The sequence below is a fragment of the Apis dorsata genome, unplaced genomic scaffold (genome assembly GCF_000469605.1).
Source record: "Apis dorsata unplaced genomic scaffold, Apis dorsata 1.3 scaffold_331, whole genome shotgun sequence".
In the NCBI taxonomy this organism is placed as follows: domain Eukaryota; kingdom Metazoa; phylum Arthropoda; class Insecta; order Hymenoptera; family Apidae; genus Apis; species Apis dorsata.
Genome location: NW_006263599.1, coordinates 649,031 through 668,032, shown reverse-complemented (window position 1 = coordinate 668,032; position 19,002 = coordinate 649,031). Strand labels below are relative to the sequence as shown.

The window sequence follows — 19,002 nt, the reverse complement described above, 5'->3', positions numbered from 1 at the left end:
AAAAAAAAAAAAAAAAAAAAAAAAAAAATTTCAAAATCATATGTATCAAAATATAATTTATTTTATATAATTTCTATTTACATAACTTATTATAAAAATGAATATAAAATATTGATATTTTACCTTAAACCAACCATATTGGAATGGTTCTCTTGTCCAAGACCCATCACGTCGCAAAGATATTTAATGTTGTTCGGGTTGTTGAAGCCAGTACTATTCTCCAACATCGCTTCATAAGATTGTCCTTTGTTGTCCATCGCTTTCCTACATCATAAAAAAAAACAATCAATTATTAAAATGTAAAAATCATTTTGACCTTTGCCAAAAAGAGGATACCAAAGCTACTTCGTTAACGGTAAAACTAAAGACTTGATAATCATGATGACCGAATCTTCACAAGTCTTGAATTAATTTCCTGGCATAGATTTCTTTTCGATTTTAGTGTTCTCCCTTCAATTTTTTCGACTTCACGTCGTCTTATCTATATTTGTGCATATTAATATGCAAGTCCTTTGTGTTGCTATTCCTTGCACGTATATTAACGTGTAGCACCCTCCATCGGTTTTTATCCCTGCGTAATGATTCTTCTCCCTTCGATCTACATGAATTATTCAACGATACGACACTAATGCCAAAGATGTTTCAGAGAAAAGAAGATTTCTTCCATTTGGAATAAAAATGTTTATCAGACACCTCATGGTATTAGAGTCGATCAAAATCTACGTTTGTACCGTTAACAAGCAGCAGGGGTCCGAAACGGGGATACATTGCAGAAAGTTTGGTAGATTTCCTTTATTACCAGATTATTTCTTATGTATAAATTTACAATGGTACACAACCTCATTATTATGTAAACTCGTCTCTCACCTTTCATGTACCGCTAAGACGTATATTTCTAGTATTTTGTATCATGTTTGTAATCAGAGGATTTCTCAACACAAAAGCACACAGCCTATCATCAATCGATGGTGGTTTGGTTTTTATAAGTTTTTGGTGCGATAAAATAAATTGCATAGCCCTAGGATAGGTTGGGAGCCACGCCTGAGTATATTTTATCTTCCAAGTTGACCAAAAAAATATTTTTTTTATATGTAGTACTGTCGCCTGTTTTGCATTTTGTGGTGTCAATTCAAACATGACATCATTTTTTTTATATTTTTTATTTGTCAATTTAAGCTGTAAGTTTAAATGAGGCATTATTATGACAAGGCGCAATTCTTTTGAGGCTTAAAGGTAAAGGTTCGGGCGATTAAGATTTTAGTTATTTGGTCTCTGCTTTAACTTCATGAAAAATCTAAAAAATTTTATTTTACTTTATTTTATTTTGTAATGTGATACATACGAATTATACATCGACAGCGTGTTGACATATTTATACACTTTAGCTATGCAAGTATTGAAGTCAAATAAAAAGTTTAGTACATAAAAATATATTCGTAATATATTAAAAAAAATATATGATTTTAAACATTTTATTTTTTATTTATTATTCGTTTATAATAAGAGACCAAACAACAGTAAATCATTATTATACCTACCGTCTGCAGCACTCACTCTGGCCACCCAAGGCTCAACATCTCATACTGGAAATGCAACCTCAAAAGACATTGATGTCATTTGGCGCCATTGCTTGGCTGGTGCTTTGAGAGTAACATATCACAAACGTAGATAGAATATTGTGCGCAACAGAGCCATGTCAACCAATGCTCAAGGTTTGAATCATTTGTATCACATTATAAATTCATCATCATACTGACTATCAACTTTTTACGTTATTGAGAGTGTCTGGCACCTAAATTCATAAAAACGTGTAAGAGGAATCAAATCTAATTTACCTTGTTTTGTTAGTATCACAGTGCGTCTGTTAAATCTCAACTTCTTTTGACCACCATACCATTTTTCTTACCTTCTCTTTTAACGAAAAATATTAAACGAAACACTAAAAATGCAAATCTGTATTCTCGCGTATTATACAAGTTACAAATAAAATAACTACATTGTCGATAGAAAATGCATTTCGACCACGATCGAAACTGTTATATCGATCCTAAATTCGAAACTACCAGTGTCAGAAAAAATTTTCCCTGCTTCCTGTTAGTGCACAAGTGCTCTCACGGTATATCGCAATAAGCAAATGATCAAAAAACGATTCATAATTCAAATAAAAATTTTGAATCAAAAGTGCTACTGATGCATCACAAGACACTTTTACCATTTACATTGTGTATATAAAATCTCCTATAGTGATATACATATCAGTTTACAAGAGTTAGTGAAGCATTATTATAAATACAAGGAGTAAATGTACTTATCCAGATTTCTTATTACTTACTTATAAGCTTCTGGAAGATCATCAGAATGGATAAGTCCCATAGGTGGGTGTGGTGCTTGCCCTTCACGGGCAGGTACGTTCATAACTGCAACAACTCGCTCGGCTTCAACGTTAACTTCACTGACTACGACGCAGATGAGATCATTTGCCATGTAGCCTCTTGTTACACCTTTCTTGTCCACTGCCGGCACTGTGGCCGTGTTCAATATTAGAGCCTATTATATCGAATATTATATTAATAAATAATTGAAAAAAATATAGACAAGTTATAAATATGAAAATTTTAATATACCTTAACTCCTAAATCAGTAACAACTCTGGGGCAATCGCTGCAGTTGCAAAGCACCTTCAGAAGAAGCCCAGCAGCACTTTTACCCATCACTTGCGCGTATATAACATCTCCAATGACCAAACTCTAAATAAAAATATTTTTTTATAATTTACTAATCATATTTATTATTTATTTTAGTATAAAATATAAAAATAATAAATAAGCACCTCCAAAAAATTGCGAATACGTTGAGATTTTTCCATGGTGACAAAAGTATCAAGGCCTGGCATTGTTGCATAAAATTCTGTAACAATATATATAATAGATTAATTACACGTTACATAATGCATAATAATATAAAGGAATATTCTAATAATAATATAGAGGGAAATTTTACCTTCATCTCCTAATTCTTGCTTAATAGGTTCAACTGTTTTCTCCAAATTTGATTTATCATAAAGGGCATCTGCTTTCTTTGCTAAGAACTGCTGTAGCTTTAGCCTTTTTCCTCTATCACCAAAACTATTAAAAAAGAAATAAAAAATTTGAAATCTATCGTATTTAAAAATATTTAATTATATTACTTAAAATCATTATCAAATACATACCTCAAAGTCTTTTGACGTTGTTGATAGATCTCAAAATTTGGTTCCTTGAGATTGAGCATGGCCAGCTCATTCTCGTTGCGTTCTCCTTCCCACACTTTCTGCAACTGCTGACCATGGTAGTTCAATGCTTGCGCCACAAGGCGCGCATCCATTGATTCCATTTTGATTCAGTACTGCAAGCAACCTAGTCCTGCAATACTATGAAAATCGGCGAATTCGTAATGTTTTCTTTTTTTTCTTCAATATCCAAGATATTATTCAATATGGACAAAATTTTTAATAGCTGCCTCTGACCGACTGCCCGAAATTGGCATGCAAAAAAGACATCATCCAACAGCCAAGGACACGTGTTTGTAACTGATAAACCGCTCTCCACGGTCATATCCAGAAAATTCTGGTATTGCAATCATCTAAGGATTGGTCGAATGCTAGCAGTAAAAAACGTATGGTTTCGTCAACCGTAAATCGTATCTCCAAAAGGGAATGGCATTCTGCGCAAGAACGAGCTCAGACAAAGCGAATTACCAAGAACCGGTTCCCTGAACAATTTACCTGTAGTTGCTGATATTCCTCTGGCGAATTGTATTAATGACGTAACAGAATAAATCTGTAGAATATTCGTTTGCTCAAGGAAAACGCTTACATAGTAGGAAAGGCGCGTTATATTGATTTATCGATAACAAGATGGTCGTCAGGAAGCCGGATTGCGAAGGCTGATGACGCCATGACGCTCCAAATGGCCCTCTTTTATTCCAAAACTTATCCACGCCCATTTTTTTCATGGGCATGTCAGATTGGCCAAAAAAGAACCCGGATTATTACTCACCGTTGCTCCCTTATTATCTTCCGACGATTTGTTAATGTGTTTTCCAATATATCACGGCCAACTACGTAACATTATCGACGATTAAACAACTGCGCGGATATATTTCACCATACGCTGCACAAGTCACGATTACAACAAAGCCGGAAACGACAGACTCAGTAACGCCTGCGTAAATCGCTTTTCCCTTTCTCTTTTTTCAGAGCCAATTATACACCATTTCCGGTTTGGCGCTCAATTTAAAATCGTATAACTTTCTGTTAGTAAAATTTAAAGTTTATCAAAAGAATTTGATTGTTTTTAATTGAATATTATATTATTACATGTTTAAATTTATTATATTTATTGAATATTTTATTATATGTTTCGTAAATTAATTAAATTTAAGATATTAATTAATTTCTTTTAATAAATAATAACAAATATGATTTCCATATTATTTTTATTTCAATATTTTTTAAGACACCATAATTTATAAAAAAATTTAAGATCATAACTTATCATTTTAAATAAATTTATAAACAATAATATTTAAAATATAAATCTTGTATTACGAATATAAGAAAATTTGTTTGATTTATATTCATTCATTTATACATTTCATTTCGGTGCATTATTTTTAAAGTACAACAAATTTTATTAATTTATTTATTGATCCTTCTTTGTTATACTCTTGCTATTTGTATCCATATTCCAATAATATAAAATTTGAGCAGCTATTATAGCATTTGCAGTAGTGGAACATATATACATTATTATCATTGTCATATCTCCTGTTTCTTCAATAGAAGTAAATATTCTAGCAAGAGATCCAAAGAATAATAAGAAACCTGTCGCTGCTGATAATTGACCTGTATTTCCATTAGTATAATTTGTATAAGCTTGGATTAACTGAAAACCCACGTGAAATTTTAAATCTTTAATAAATTTATATATATAATATATATTTTTAAATATCATACCTTACTAATTAATACAATAGGTATATTTAACGCTTGACAAGTCCAAAGAAGATTAACTGGAGTCAATTCACTAATAATAGCAAGTAATATTGCTAAATAACAGATAAGGAATGCAGTTGCTTGTGTTGTATTACCATTGAAATGTATAACTAAAACAGCAATTGCTAATGTTTGTAACCCTAAGAAAACTCCATCACCCCATGAACTGAAACATATTTATTCATTCATTAATTATAATACATAAAACAAATATTATTTATATTCTAAACTATATTACCTAAATGGAAAACCACTTATAAAACTGTAAGATACCATTGCAGTGATGGCAAATAAATCCAATAATACACTGAAAACATTAATACCTTCTGCACTTTTGTTTCTTAGAATTTTTACAATTTGTGGTATTTTAACTAAAATAAAAAAAAAAACTAATATAAATAACCTAATATCATATTTCTAGTTATTTTTATTTATTATTATTTATATAATACAATTATTCCATTCCATAAAAAATTAATAGTCCAAAGTCTAAAAATTATTGAATTACAAAGGTTATTTAAAAATAAAGTTTCTAACCAAGAAGAGATCCACTGATAATGCCAAGGCCTAAAACTTTGCTCAGCGTCGATTTAAAACACCCAACTGAAACATGTTCAAAATTTTCAAGTTTTACTTGAAGCGGTCCATATCTTTTTTGAAAAAAACTCATTTTAAATTTTGTAAAAAAGTAATTTTAATCGTTACAAAGAAATAATATATCGTTGGAAAAAAATTGAACATCATCGAGCTCTCGTTATAAATAGTTTCAAAGTTCGATTGTTCAATTTTATTTTATCGTTTAATTCATATAATTTTACAAAGTATTTGTTATTTAATAATATATAAAAATTGAAATTTCATTTTTAAGATTGAAAAGATAAAAAAATAGAACATAAAAGCGTAACAAATAAAAAAATAAAATATAATGAATCTATTATATTTAAGTTTAGATTTATATATAATAAAAAACTAAAAAAATTAATAAAATAAATTATAGTAAATAGAATAAAAACTTTAATAATTAATTATATTTTTTTTATTTCTAAATACTAATTTTTCTGTTTGAAATTTTATATTCATAATGTTCACGTAATATGACATTAGAATAACAATGCATGGATTATGTATAGAAATAAATTTATTTTAATATTAATCAATGAAATCATTAATCAATTAGAGATTTAGATGCTTACCGTGAAAAAAATTCAAGTCGTCAAAATATTCATCTAAACATTCTTCCGTGAATAATAAAAGAACAGAATTTCTTATTAACTGAGTCATATTTAACGCGATATATGTCTTTTACCATAAACGAAATATAAAACACTGGGCGAACCATAAGATGCGATAAGAATTTATATCTTATGTTCTGAAATACCGATTGAGCAAAACATTATAGATTTTAATGCGCCCTCTATAATTAAAAGAAATTGTGTGATTGTCTGCTTCATGGATAAATGTTAGAAAAGAAAATCTTTAAAATAGTATTTTGTGGAATGACTTTATTTTGAGTTAAGTCTTGATATTTACATTTATCTATTATTTAAAATATTAAAATCTATCATTGGATCTATTATTTATTTATTTTAAGACAAATTGGAAGATATTTATCCTAATCCTATATATAATTAATTTATTTTTAACGTATAGGTTAGAACTATTTTTCATATCGGTTGATAAGTATTGGTACAATTCCTCTATTCTTCGATCCATTATATATCATTATATATATTAATATTATCAAATTTTTATTATTATTTTCACTTCCTGCTAACATATATATTAATTATTTATATTTTCGATATTATTATAATACATTATCATTAATATTATCAATATTAATAATTTTTGAGTTGCTGAATTGATGAGTTTTAAAAATAAAAAACTCGGCAACTTCATTCTTTACTACTTTCAAATAGTTTCTATCATTGACAGTTATATGTTTATCCCTTATCATTCGTTTTTTTTCAAGTTTGTATTTTGTACCTTTTTCAATATTCCAGTAAGAATTGCACCAACATATAACTATACCCTTTCCTCTACGAATGCAGTCGTACAGCTGTATTCTATGATTTCCCAACACAACATATATCGCACTATATTTAATGGTAAGAAATTAATAAATGTCTAAATCAATAATACAAAAAAATGGAATGAACCATGGAAGAATAGCAGACTTTTTATTTGTATTTTCGCATTTATCATATAAATTCATGATTCCAACAAGAAACTCATTATCTTCTAGGCAATACGTCTTTGATGACGTCTTACTCTTATTACATGTGATCTAATCGGAAAACCGATAACAAAAGCGCATAAGCATCGTCCGAATTCTAAAATACTAAATGATGCATATATTTTATCAAATTATCAGCGTGAAATTGAACTCTAACAATTAGCGATAGCAGGTCGAAGTGATTCATCAGGTCGCCTCTTCACGTGAATCAAGATGCGTTTGAATAAGTGGGTCAGAGTTTGTAGAACAGAAATGGTTAGGGCAATCCACGCGATAGCTTTTGCTTCTTTACCTGCATTTGGTGATCATGTAGTTCTGCAGGGGTGCCTGGTACGCTCCTCCTCTTTCAACAGTTCTTTCCTACTCTTTCTGATCGTTTTTATCCACTTTGAAATTCGATTACATAACCTGTTACGTAGAAATTTCAGATAAATTATATTATACAAAAAATAAATGTTTATATTATATAAATATTTAAATTTCACTGCGAATAAATTCAATGTTTTTAAGATTACAACTTTCACGTTAAGTAATCTTGACTTAGCGATAAAATTTGGAACAAAATGATTAAATGCATCCATGACCTTTGAACCTCGAGTGGTCATTCTTATCAGACAATTGATCAACATTCACGAATCTTGTAACATAACTTACGAAACACGAAAATGACGTGATCATGCAATCTTATCCAATCCGCCGAATAGGGGTGGTTTAAAACGCTTCCAGAGCGCACGCTTACGGAATTCTAGATTCTGAACACATATCTCGTGTCGTCGATGACGTTCAGTCAGAGTTTTGCTTTCGTTTCATTGATTCTCTATTGTAACTTAAATTCATATCTATTCAAAGAATGTCGTCTTTAATCATACAATATCGAGGTTATTCTTTTATTAAATAATTTAGATTTAAAACAACAATTATTTAGAAATTAAAACTAATTTGAATCAAAGAATGTTGATGAGATGTCGAAGATTCAACAGGTATTGAAAGAAATCTAATTCGAATGTACAAGATGTTAATGTCACATTTTATTATCATAAAAAAATATATGCATTACTGTTTCGATAACTGATATCGAATATTACAAATTGATCTAGGATAAAGTAACGTTGACGTCCTCGGGCTCATCCTTTTTAAAACAAATCTTACTGCAATGAAGTGAAATTAAAGAGCAAAAAAGTGCAGAAAAACATACAGATTTGCAAGTGCGTTACATGAAAGCGAACGATGAGGCAGCATCGAATTTGGAGCCGATTAGCACGAATAAAGCGGACAAAAATGAAGAACATGAGGATTCCATTAATCCCAACACAAAACCAATGGGTGATGTAACAGAAATTCAAGGTGTACTTTAAAATATATTTCTTATAACTTATACTCACTAATATATACTTTAACATTGATTGTGTCATATAGAAAAAATTCATCCAATCTCAGAAATTCCACCAACTTTACACGAACGATTTATGAGAATTAAACAAATGGTAAAAGATGCTATAGCTGCACACCATACATTTATGGTTTATGGAAGGGCTCGAGTGATTCGTGAATGCATGTTAAAACGAGGATGGTGTGAAAAATTCTATAGAAAGAACAGCGCTGGTATTTTCAAATTATTTTGCGCATTTTCCAAATTCTATATTCTATTTTTGGTATTGTATAAATTAATTTTCTTAGGCGACCAACATTATAACGCGGATGCAAGTCCTATAGTACTTCTAGCTGGCATTGGGGACTTGAAGGATCAACAAAGTGAACGCCTGTTAATTTCCAAAATGTTAACTAATCATACTGTGGATTTTCTCTGGAATACCGGATCGGAATGGCCTGGTTGGCCAGCACAAGATAACAAAACAACGATTTTTAACAGATATTATCGAGCAGGATTTACCTCGAAGGTATCTCAAGTGACTTTAGTTAATTTCTTTTAGTCATGTGAGGCACTCCTTAAAGAAGGATAATATATGCTTGTAAGAAAATCGATTGCCTTAGGTGGGCTTATGCTCGAACGTCAGACAAATGCACTGGTATTACGAAGCTGGAGTGGCGAACACCCTTTTTCCACGTTGCTATAATTTATGTCAAGGGGATCAGATGCACGCTTTCATAGAAGATTTTCGGTGAAATAATATTATTATTTGAATAAAAATTTTTTCAAATATTATTTTTTAACATTTTGATTTCTATCTTTCTTTTTTATTTCTTATAGATTCACGGCATGTTTAAATTTATTAAAATGGTTAGTTAACAAGATAAATATTGAAGGTGAAAATGCAGTTAGATCACCAACTGGCACTGTACCTTTGAAGGCATTAGAATTCGCGATTAAACGAGGCAGTGATTACATTAGTGCACAATCGCACGAAGATATCGATCAAGAAGTCGAAAGGATTTGGGCGCATCAATGGGACCAATTTATCAGCTGGTACTATCAAATCGTTCACGGTCAATCTCTCTTCATTCGAAACAATGTTCCATTTCAAGTAAGCAATATAATTTCGATTGTATTGCTGACAAGTAACGTCATGGGAACTATATTAATTTAGCACGGTGTGAACAGAAATTCTTCCTGGCGTCGAAGCATATTCTAAAGAAGATGAAGAAATATTGGCCACAAATCGATATGGATGGTATAATGAACGTGTGGATTATGAAACCGGGAAATAAAAGTCGAGGCCGAGGAATCGTTCTCTTAAATAAACTAGAAGATGTTATGGCGAAAATGAATCCATCGACTAAATCAGATACTCGTTATGTCATACAGAAATATATTGGTAATCGATACAGACTTTAATATATTTTATTATAAATATATTTTTAAATAAATCATATTTATTTGTTTTATATAGAACGACCATTATTGATACATAATACTAAATTTGATATCAGACAGTGGTTTATCATTACTTGCTCCCAGCCTCTAACTCTGTGGATATACAGGTAATTTTTTTCAGATATAATTGGCGCACATTACAGTTGTACAAATACATATATATTTAACTCGAAACAATTTCTCTTTCGTGTCACGTTATCTCGTGCTTCTATCGTTTAATTGTTGCGTATCCATCGCAATTATCAATTGAAATAACTTACAATCCAGAAAGAAGCTACTTTTCATTGTATATTTAAAATTGTAATTCGCTACTTTCGAACAAACTACCCACCGGTAAATTATCAGTTATTATGAGTTCACCCCTTGTAAAATTGATCTTCTCTAACCCAGTTTGCGTAAATGCTTGTCCTATTATTGTACTTGTGATATATATGGCATGCAATTCATACGATCAACACAATGGTAGCAATGCAATATCTTCTGTTTTCAGAGAAAGTTATCTACGATTCTGCTCCCAGAAATTCAGTCTGACGGACTTCCACGAGTCGATTCATTTGTGCAATCACGCGATTCAATGCAAGTATACAAATTGCGGCGATAGAAATCCTGCGTTGCCTTCAGATAATATGTGGGATGCTACGACCTTCAAAGAATTTCTCAAGTATGATGAATCGTAATTACGAGATCAGATCGAAATTTACTATTAACAAAACTCCAACAGATCTCAGGGACACGACAAAGCGTGGGATGATATAATTTATCCTGGAATGAAGCAAGGTTTAGTCGGTTCTCTATTAGCCAGTCAAGAGGCCATGGATCGTCGAAAAAATAGTTTTGAACTTTATGGCGCAGACTTTATGGTTATGGATGATTTTTCTGTCTGGTTAATCGAAATCAATAGTCATCCTGATATGAGTTACTCGAGTAAAGTTACGACACGCTTGTGCAAGCAAGTTTTAGAAGATACCATAAAAGGTATCGTAGAAGCGATAAATATATCTCTATCAAAATTAGATCTTTTGGCGTTTCTCTTATTCCTTATGAATTTTTATAGTGGTGATAGATTACCGTGAAGACAAGAATGCGAGTACGGGAGAATTCGAATTAGCTTACAAACAAAGAATGTCCAGTTGTCAACCGTATTTAGGTGCAGCGTTGTCTCTTCAAGGAACTAGAATAACCACTGGAAAGAAATCCATTTCGGCAAACAATGAAGATTCAAAAGTTAGTCTTGTTTCAAAGTCCCCGATGGTAGGTTCAAAGAAAATTTAAATTTTTTCCTCTCTAAATTTGATAAATAACTTTTTAATCGATATTGCACATCGATATGCTATCCGAAACTTAGAAACAATTTGCAATTCTTAAATTCAGCTCGTTAAATGCTAATTTAATTAATTTGTTTTTATACACAAATAATTTTAGACTTGTTTGACAAAGAAAAAATCAATTACACATAATCAAATTGGTCCAGTAATTGTTGATTTGATCGAAGAATTAGAAATACAACTTGATCAGGAATTTTATGCTTATTATAAAATGGATTCGCCCAAATTAAGACAAGCACTACCTATGAGTATACGTCCGAAATCTTTAATAACAACTGTGTTAATTGATAAGCAGGAATCGACTATGAAAAGTGCACCTGTGGTTCGACCGACTTCTAATACTAAAGCAAAATTTCCCATCTTGACACAAGTACGTATTATAATAATGAAATTTAGTTGAGAAATTATTTTAATTATTAAGAAAAGAATTCTTAGGAAAAAATTGCAAATCAAAAACACATATCACGTTTGTCGAAAAAATCTCATACTTTCGCTGGGACCCTTAGCAATAAAATGGAATCTCCTGTGAAGCAATCGTTGGTTTCTAAAGTTATGGCTTTTCACAAACAAACTTCGAGTCAAAAAACAAAATCGAGCCAAAAAATTGAAAAACCTTTGAAACAAAATAATGATAAGGTAGAATTAATTTTACAGGATTATTTATACATTTATATTATATGTTCACATATATATTTATGTTTAATAATAAAAGTTTTTTTCTCATTCTTATTAGATTAAAACTGCCGTACAAGATGTCATTAAAAAGTACAAAAAAAATACTACGTCTGTCATTCCTCCGGAACCACAGACGTTACCACCTGTTTTAACAACAACGAACAAAGTTAATCAACCAGTTATAAAAAATAAAAATAATAATGTTTCAAAAAAAAGTTCACATCAAAATAAAAATAAAATTTTGTCTGACATTACGGATATGTATGCCGTTGGTTTAAGATTAACTAATTGATAGTTAATCTGCATAAGCTGCACTTGTTACTTACGATCACTCTTATTTTCTAAGTTCTATATTTGAACTGTATTTGTAAATGATCAATAAAAAAAAACTATACTATCAACCGTTATAATTTTTCGATTTTTTTCACTCTTTGTATAAAATATCGAAACAAAATCAAATCGATTATATTTAATTGAAAAATCATGTTTTGACATATGCTTATAAATTAACCAACATCAATGGCAACTTAAAAAATAAAGCAAAATTATAAGTGAAACTATCAGACAAATGGAGGCCATCATTTTCCAATTTTTTTTTAAATTTAATGCTAAATTGTAAACAAATTAAACGATATATGTTCTATCTGTCCATACTTGTCACGTGGAATGGAGTGCGCCGACTTATCTTGGAATTCTGGAGATACTGTATCCGTGAAGAACACTTTGAATGACGATAAAAATATCAATCGTGTCGATGAAGATAATTTTGAATGCACATTTTTCCGACAATCTAAACGCAAATCTTTGGTATGATATTTTATAAAGAATAATTTTCACATTTCATTAATTAAAATTTATTCTCTTTTGGCAGCCTACGAACAATGTTCAACCTTCGTTAAATGAAAAATCTATATCATTTTATTTATCTGATACTTGTACCGATTCGGAGAGTGAGCTTGATGAATCGAGAAAAACGCCATGTGTAGAAACGTTTCAAACGAATTCTGAGAATCTAAATGTGGATAACGATAAAATTTTAAAATCACATGATAAAGTAGTCACTTTACCAAAAGTAACGTTTGATCAAAAGTTGTACATTCACTCGGATAATCCAAAATTTTGTACGAAGAAACGATCTATACGTAAAGAAAATGAAAAATATTTCACAAAAGCCGTACGGCTGAAAAAGAAAAATTGTTTGAAAGAAAAAACTGATCTGAAAAATAAAAAGTGTCACACTACAAACATGAAACACTATACATCGCGATTCCCTAAGAAACATAACAATCAAATAATAATGAAGAATGAAATGTTCTTTCAACAATTTACGATAAATAATAATAATAGGAATGTGTATTCAGGTAGAATTTTATGAAAATTTAATTTTTCTTTTCTTTTTTAAAACAATAAAAAATCTGTATCGTTTATTTTATAGATCAAAAAAAAAGTATTCTTCGTGGTACTAAGAGAACCTACGATTCCATGTATATCATAAAAGATGATATTACTTTCAAGAGGAAAAAAAGTATCGAAAATAGAATCATGAAGAACAAACTTTTGTTAAAATCTGTACAAGATATAATTCGTGAAATGAATTTACAAGAAGCACAACAAAAAGCATATAAAAAGCAATTGGAGATGAAAGCATATAACATCAAGCCTGAGAATAAGATTGCGGAGATCGATTTAACGAAATTGACGAGAGAGGAAGCGCAAATTAAGAAACCAAAGAAAGTTATGAACAATTATGGAATTAAAATCGAAATAAATAAACCAATTTTCAAGAAGCCGGAAGTAGAGAAATTATTGAACGAATCTATGCATGAAGCTATAAAAAAATATAGATCGTGTACGCATTCATGGGAAGAAAACTGGAAGAAACAATTCAGAAAAGTTTAAAAAATATTTTCTTATCGTGAATATAGAACAATATCGAAATTTATTTATCGATTGTCAATACTGTCACAATGGTTTCAATTTTTTATCAAAAATTTTTATAATGTAAATTAAAGTGTGAAAATAGAGACATGAATAAAACATGTTAAAAAATGAAAATTTTTTGTTAATAAAAAGATTGTACAATGCGGCAAACGAAGAATTGTATAATTTTTTTTGAAGCTAATGATCAAGAAAATAGAAATAATATCTTAATTACAGATTCTAACCATGGATTTTCAAATATTCAAAATAAAATATCAGAAAATACAAAGCATAAATTGGAAATCTCGAATAATATAAAAACTGTAGTGACACGAAAATGGCAAATTATGTTAATCTCCGCGGATTGCACAATTAAAAAACACTGTCAAGGTTGGCAGGTACGAAAGAATTGAGTTAAAAAAGACAGAATATCTTCTACGAGTATTAAAAAATAGTATATATAAAAATATTTCGCAACATTTTTTGTAAGATATATCCAAAAGATCCAAAGGAAATTGAGGAAGAATCAAAGTTGATTTTAAAAAAAGTTTCCGATCCCATAATGGTTACAAATATAAAGCCTATAAAAACTGCGAATGCCGAGATTCTTTGCAATCGCGATGATCTCGATGATTTACTTATGGACGAGGAGAAAGAAAATGAGAATACTTACGGAAAGATTATTTTGAGGGAATATATGAGACTTCTTAACAGTGAAAATGCAAAGATAAATTTTATCTTAAAAATTTTATCAAAAGCTGTAAACGAACATAAAATTTTCGTGATTTATGGTATATTTCCACCGATAAGAAAGCCTCTAGGACAGAGAGGTTGGATAGAAAAAAAATTTATCAGAAAAATGCTCTCTATGTCTCCGGAAATTTCCGAAGGTTATTCATAGAAACTCATTCCATTTTTCGACAAAAGGAAAAATATATATATTTTTTATATTTCAGCTGGTTTAGAAACAGTCGAAAAATTGTTGAGATGTCCTCCAAATTTTATATGGTATTCCAATAAGAGAGCATCTATTAGAACAGAAGAGAGAACCATAGTCAACAAATTTACTGGATGTTATTTTACGTCAAAAGTTGCTTATGCCAAATTTCCATTATTTTTTCCTTTTTTTTTTTCTTTTTCTCTTTTCGATTTTAGAACTTACGTTAAAATTATTTCAGGTCGATATGTGCAATAATTTAGAGAATATTTCTTGGTTTTATGAAGCTGACGTATCAAACGTACAATTTCCACGATGCTACAATGTTTATCAGGTTTGTATGCAACTCTTCTGCATCATGATAGTAATTAAAATATCTTGCACGTATTCAGCCTGCACAGATAGAGGAATTCATTCAAGATTTTTACATCACGGCTAGCATGGGAATTCTTAAGTGGTTTTTATTCTATGCCAGCATTGTTGGACCAAATGCCGTTTGGTCTGAAGACGGGACTATTCCTATGAAAGCAATTTTATTCGCTCTTGAACGATGCAGTGAATATATAAGGTTTTAAAAAATAAAGTAAAAATTTAAAATATTTTCTATAAAAAATAATAATAAATTTTAAATAAATTACAGTGTCTGTGCACACGAGGATATTGACGGAAAGGATAATAAAGACATACCGATTCCTGATTGGAATGAATTTTTATCGTGGTACAAACGAATTTTGCAGAGACGTGCAGTATTGCAGAAGAAAAATGAAATAAATATTGAAGTATATAATTAATATAAAAAACAGATTGAATTGGTAGATTATATTATGTATTTTTTATCAGGAACTTTTACGATACACATCAAACACGATGAAAAGAATGATGCAATGCCGTCCCCAGACTCAAATCGATGGAATGAGGAATATCTGGATTATAAAACCGGGTGATAAAAGTTTGGGCAAAGGTATAATTCTTAAGAATTCATTATCGGAAATTTTGGCCAAGATAAATCAAGCTTCCAAGGAATGTATGCAATATGTTGTGCAAAAGTACATAGGTAAATGTAATCATATCAGTGTCAGAAAGATGTTAATAATAAATTACTAATATTGTCTATTATTTTTAGAACGACCATTACTTGTACATAGAACGAAAGTTGATATTAGGCAATGGTTTTTAATTACCAGTACGCAACCTCTTACAGTCTGGATGTACAAGTATCGATTTTTCTCTTCCTTTGAATATTTTTCCTTCTTGAATATTTCTTTATCGAAAATTCATTTGTTTTGAAGGGATATTCTGGTTCGGTTTGCATCGAAAAATTTTACACTCAATAATTTCCATGAATCGATTCATTTATGCAATACAACTGTGCAATTGAAATACAGAAAAACAGTAAATGAGGGTGCACTAATACCTAGCGAACTTCATTGGAATCTTCATAACTTCAAAGAATACTTGAAGTATGTATTTTATACCACTTTTAAGATAAATCTCGAGCAATTATTCAATGGTTTATCTTCTCAGAGCCACAGATCGCGAATCAGCGTGGGAAAAGCTCATTAAACCGGGTATAAAACAAAATTTAATTGGGGCACTTCTGGCTTCTCAAGAAAATATGGTCAATCGAAAAAATAGCTTTCAATTATACGGTGCTGATTTCTTAATAATGGATGATCTATCAGTCTGGTTAATTGAAATCAATACAAATCCAAGATTACATCCTCCAAGTAGCAGTGTTACTGAAAAACTTTATCCAGAAATAATAGAAGATACCATGAAAGGTAGCCAATCAAAATTTTTTTCAAATTTTCTTAAAAATATAGAGAAAATTTATTTTAAAAAACAATTATGATTATTTTTTAAAAGTGGTTTTAGATCGTCGTAAAAATAAGAAAGCTGCTCGTGGTAAATTCGAATGCATTTACAAACAACGCAATCCGTTTTACAGAAATGTTTTAGGAAAAGGAGTAAGTCTTGGAATTCGTGGTAAAGCTGTATTTTCCAAAAATTCGGTTCGAAATCGATTATAAAATATGAAATATAAAATAAAGAGATTTAATAAAAACGTATTTATTTCATAAGTAACAATGTTTTAGGTATACAATCCTTTATGAACGAATGATTTTTTTGTTATATCAATACATTTATACACGAATGCGTACAAGAAATATATGTTCATGGTTGCATTCATACTTGTGTACAAATTTATGATCCAGTCAATGTATTATTTTTTTTTTTAATCAGTATTCTTATTTTAATTTTGATTAGAAAAGAACATTTTTACTCTATTTTTTTTTTCTTCATCGACAGAATGAACTCTGTATTAAATTCTAGACGTATGCACAATTCATTAAGATCTCGATTTAACGTACTAAAAAAATTAGCTCTCCTGTTACTATTTTTTCGAAATTGATTTTTATATTATGTATTACAGATGCACAATAGTTCTATTCTCGTAGAAAATTCATGTATACACTTGTGTTTAATTACAAAATCTATTTGGGTCATCGAGCTTGAAAATGCGAATGCATTAAATTACGATTCATTTTTCATTAATATATCTAACTGAAATAAAAGTATTTTTTGTATAATATAGTTACAGAGAAACAGCATTATATAAACTGCATTTGCAATTTGTAGAACACACCAAACTAGGCTAGACCACACTTCTGTCAAACAGATCAACCAAATTTGTACAGAATATTTTTTTATTATTACAATATAAAAAAAAGTATAACATAACAGATAAATACAAATACTTGCTCTATTACATTCCTGCACAAAACATATGTTTCTCTGTATTGACATCAGTGTAGTCTCGAACAGGTAAAATCCCACCTGTATTGGGTTTCGAAATCTGTCAAGTATAGAATTAATTATTTAATTCTGATGTACATATGATCATCATAATCAAATAAAAAAATTCAACATTGCCAGATTTCGATGATTATCGCAAATACATTCTGAATGAGCTTTGGATCTTATTGCTGCATCTTTTATGTACTCATGTACGCGCAGCATATGTTGAATGTTCTTGCGGAATATGAATGATTCCAAATCCGACAAGATGTATAAATATCACATATAAAACTGCACGAAATGATACAGACTCACGTAACTGGCTTTAGTGTAAAGGACAATTTAGGCCTCGAGTTGTTCTTCCCGAGGATTTTCTTTTGTTCCTCTTTAACACGTTTTTCATGTTCTTTTCTCATTCTTTGCCTTTCTTCTTCCATCAAACGTTGTTGTTCGACCATAGCCAATCTTTCCTCAGCCTTATCGAAATAAACATTTGTTAATCATGCAGATTGTCCAGGATTTAATTCCTGAAAGACATACCAGTTTCTTCTGAGCTTCTTCTATCTTTCTGTTGTTCTCCTCCAAGATCCTCTCAAGCTCCTCTCGCTTCTTCCGCTCTTCCTCCTACAACGACAATGGGATCTATTTACATGAAGCAATGATGGTGTCGTTCACCAGCTGTTGTTACACCGTTCATATTCAAAAATCATAGTGCCGCTATGTCAACAGTCTAGTGTTATACATCCTAAGAACCATTCTTTTTTTATATGGAAAAGATAGTTGGGAATATGTGAAATTTCGAGGATTTGAAAGAATTAGGATGGCTTGTTGATATAAAAGTAACGGAGGATGTATATAAACTCAGTTTCTTCATTTGGATTAAATGAGCTCCTCTTAGTTCCCAGCGAATGCTGTTTATTGACAGATTCCCCAGATGGAAATACGACGACTTAGGATGCCACTTGAAAGTGAAAAAACGTGAATTATGATTCTGAATCAATTCACTGTGCATGCAAAAGGATGTAAGATAATTTTAACTCTCCTTTCTTAAACGCGATATGTTGAGTAATTCTGTTAAGTGCAGGATAAACTTTAAATGCAGAAGGTATAAAAATATTGTCTTAAAGAATAAATAAAAAAAAAAAAAAAGAAAAAAAAGAAAAAAAGAAAAAGAAAAGAAAAGAAAAGAAAAAAAATTATAATAATTTTTTTCACAGATAATGATGGTTCACATATCTTCGA

At 30.3% G+C, this 19,002-nt stretch overlaps 4 protein-coding genes, 1 long non-coding RNA gene and 1 pseudogene across 9 annotated transcripts in view; 2 read left to right on the top strand and 4 right to left on the bottom strand.

Moving 5' to 3' along the window:
• LOC102672499 (tetratricopeptide repeat protein 14 homolog) overlaps positions 1 to 4,216 on the bottom strand; it is an 8,746-nt gene extending 4,530 nt beyond the window's left edge. Inside the window, exons 1-7 of the mRNA XM_031511605.1 lie at positions 4,038 to 4,216; positions 3,212 to 3,409; positions 3,001 to 3,125; positions 2,831 to 2,907; positions 2,625 to 2,747; positions 2,333 to 2,547; positions 123 to 264 (exon numbers count right to left, since the gene is read on the bottom strand). Coding sequence (XP_031367465.1) covers positions 123 to 264; positions 2,333 to 2,547; positions 2,625 to 2,747; positions 2,831 to 2,907; positions 3,001 to 3,125; positions 3,212 to 3,372 — 843 coding nt within the window. The 5' untranslated portion in view covers positions 3,373 to 3,409; positions 4,038 to 4,216. The remainder of the gene's footprint in view (positions 1 to 122; positions 265 to 2,332; positions 2,548 to 2,624; positions 2,748 to 2,830; positions 2,908 to 3,000; positions 3,126 to 3,211; positions 3,410 to 4,037) is intronic.
• A 245-nt stretch (positions 4,217 to 4,461) lies between these two features.
• On the bottom strand, positions 4,462 to 6,385 carry LOC102672264 (mannose-P-dolichol utilization defect 1 protein homolog). The gene is made up of 5 exons (XM_006617954.2): positions 6,229 to 6,385; positions 5,573 to 5,638; positions 5,274 to 5,406; positions 4,997 to 5,201; positions 4,462 to 4,925 (listed from the first exon to the last, which is right to left on the bottom strand). Exons 1-5 carry the CDS (start codon positions 6,314 to 6,316, stop codon positions 4,683 to 4,685), a joined length of 735 nt encoding a protein of 244 aa, XP_006618017.1. The 5' UTR covers positions 6,317 to 6,385; the 3' UTR covers positions 4,462 to 4,682.
• A 1,014-nt stretch (positions 6,386 to 7,399) lies between these two features.
• LOC116185931 lies at positions 7,400 to 8,057 on the bottom strand. Of its 2 annotated transcripts, none has more exons than XR_004150831.1 (2): positions 7,926 to 8,057; positions 7,400 to 7,679 (listed from the first exon to the last, which is right to left on the bottom strand). It is a non-coding gene; the product is annotated as an uncharacterized LOC116185931 (long non-coding RNA). The 2 variants fall into 2 exon arrangements; XR_004150830.1 differs by having other exon boundaries at positions 7,856 to 7,933.
• On the top strand, positions 8,019 to 17,692 carry LOC102670679 (annotated as a pseudogene).
• LOC102681997 lies at positions 14,069 to 14,984 on the top strand. The gene is made up of 2 exons (XM_006617940.2): positions 14,069 to 14,422; positions 14,515 to 14,984. The coding sequence occupies exons 1-2, from the start codon at positions 14,186 to 14,188 to the stop codon at positions 14,923 to 14,925; spliced, it is 648 nt and encodes a 215-aa protein (XP_006618003.1). The 5' UTR covers positions 14,069 to 14,185; the 3' UTR covers positions 14,926 to 14,984.
• The window catches only part of LOC102670813 (UPF0430 protein CG31712), a 6,056-nt gene continuing 4,246 nt past the window's right edge, over positions 17,193 to 19,002 (bottom strand). For all 4 annotated transcript variants that reach the window (XM_006617942.2, XM_006617943.2, XM_006617944.2 and 1 more), the window contains 2 exons: positions 18,301 to 18,384; positions 17,193 to 18,236 (listed from right to left, as the gene is read on the bottom strand). In XM_006617942.2, coding sequence (XP_006618005.1) covers positions 18,072 to 18,236; positions 18,301 to 18,384 — 249 coding nt within the window. In that variant the 3' untranslated portion in view covers positions 17,193 to 18,071. The remainder of the gene's footprint in view (positions 18,237 to 18,300; positions 18,385 to 19,002) is intronic.

What these genes read in the sequence shown, in the direction of transcription:
- LOC102681997 (XM_006617940.2), top strand. Translation starts at nt 14,186, where the DNA reads ATGCGGCAAACGAAGAATTGTATAATTTTTTTTGAAGCTAATGATCAA. An exon ending in AACACTGTCAAGGTTGGCAG is followed by an intron (nt 14,423 to 14,514) that starts GTACGAAAGAAT and finishes ATTTTTTGTAAG; the next exon opens with ATATATCCAAAAGATCCAAA.
- LOC102672264 (XM_006617954.2), bottom strand. Translation starts at nt 6,316, where the DNA reads ATGACTCAGTTAATAAGAAATTCTGTTCTTTTATTATTCACGGAAGAA. An exon ending in CGACTTGAATTTTTTTCACG is followed by an intron (nt 5,639 to 6,228) that starts GTAAGCATCTAA and finishes AACATGTTTCAG; the next exon opens with TTGGGTGTTTTAAATCGACG. An exon ending in TATCAGTGGATCTCTTCTTG is followed by an intron (nt 5,407 to 5,572) that starts GTTAGAAACTTT and finishes TTTTTATTTTAG; the next exon opens with TTAAAATACCACAAATTGTA.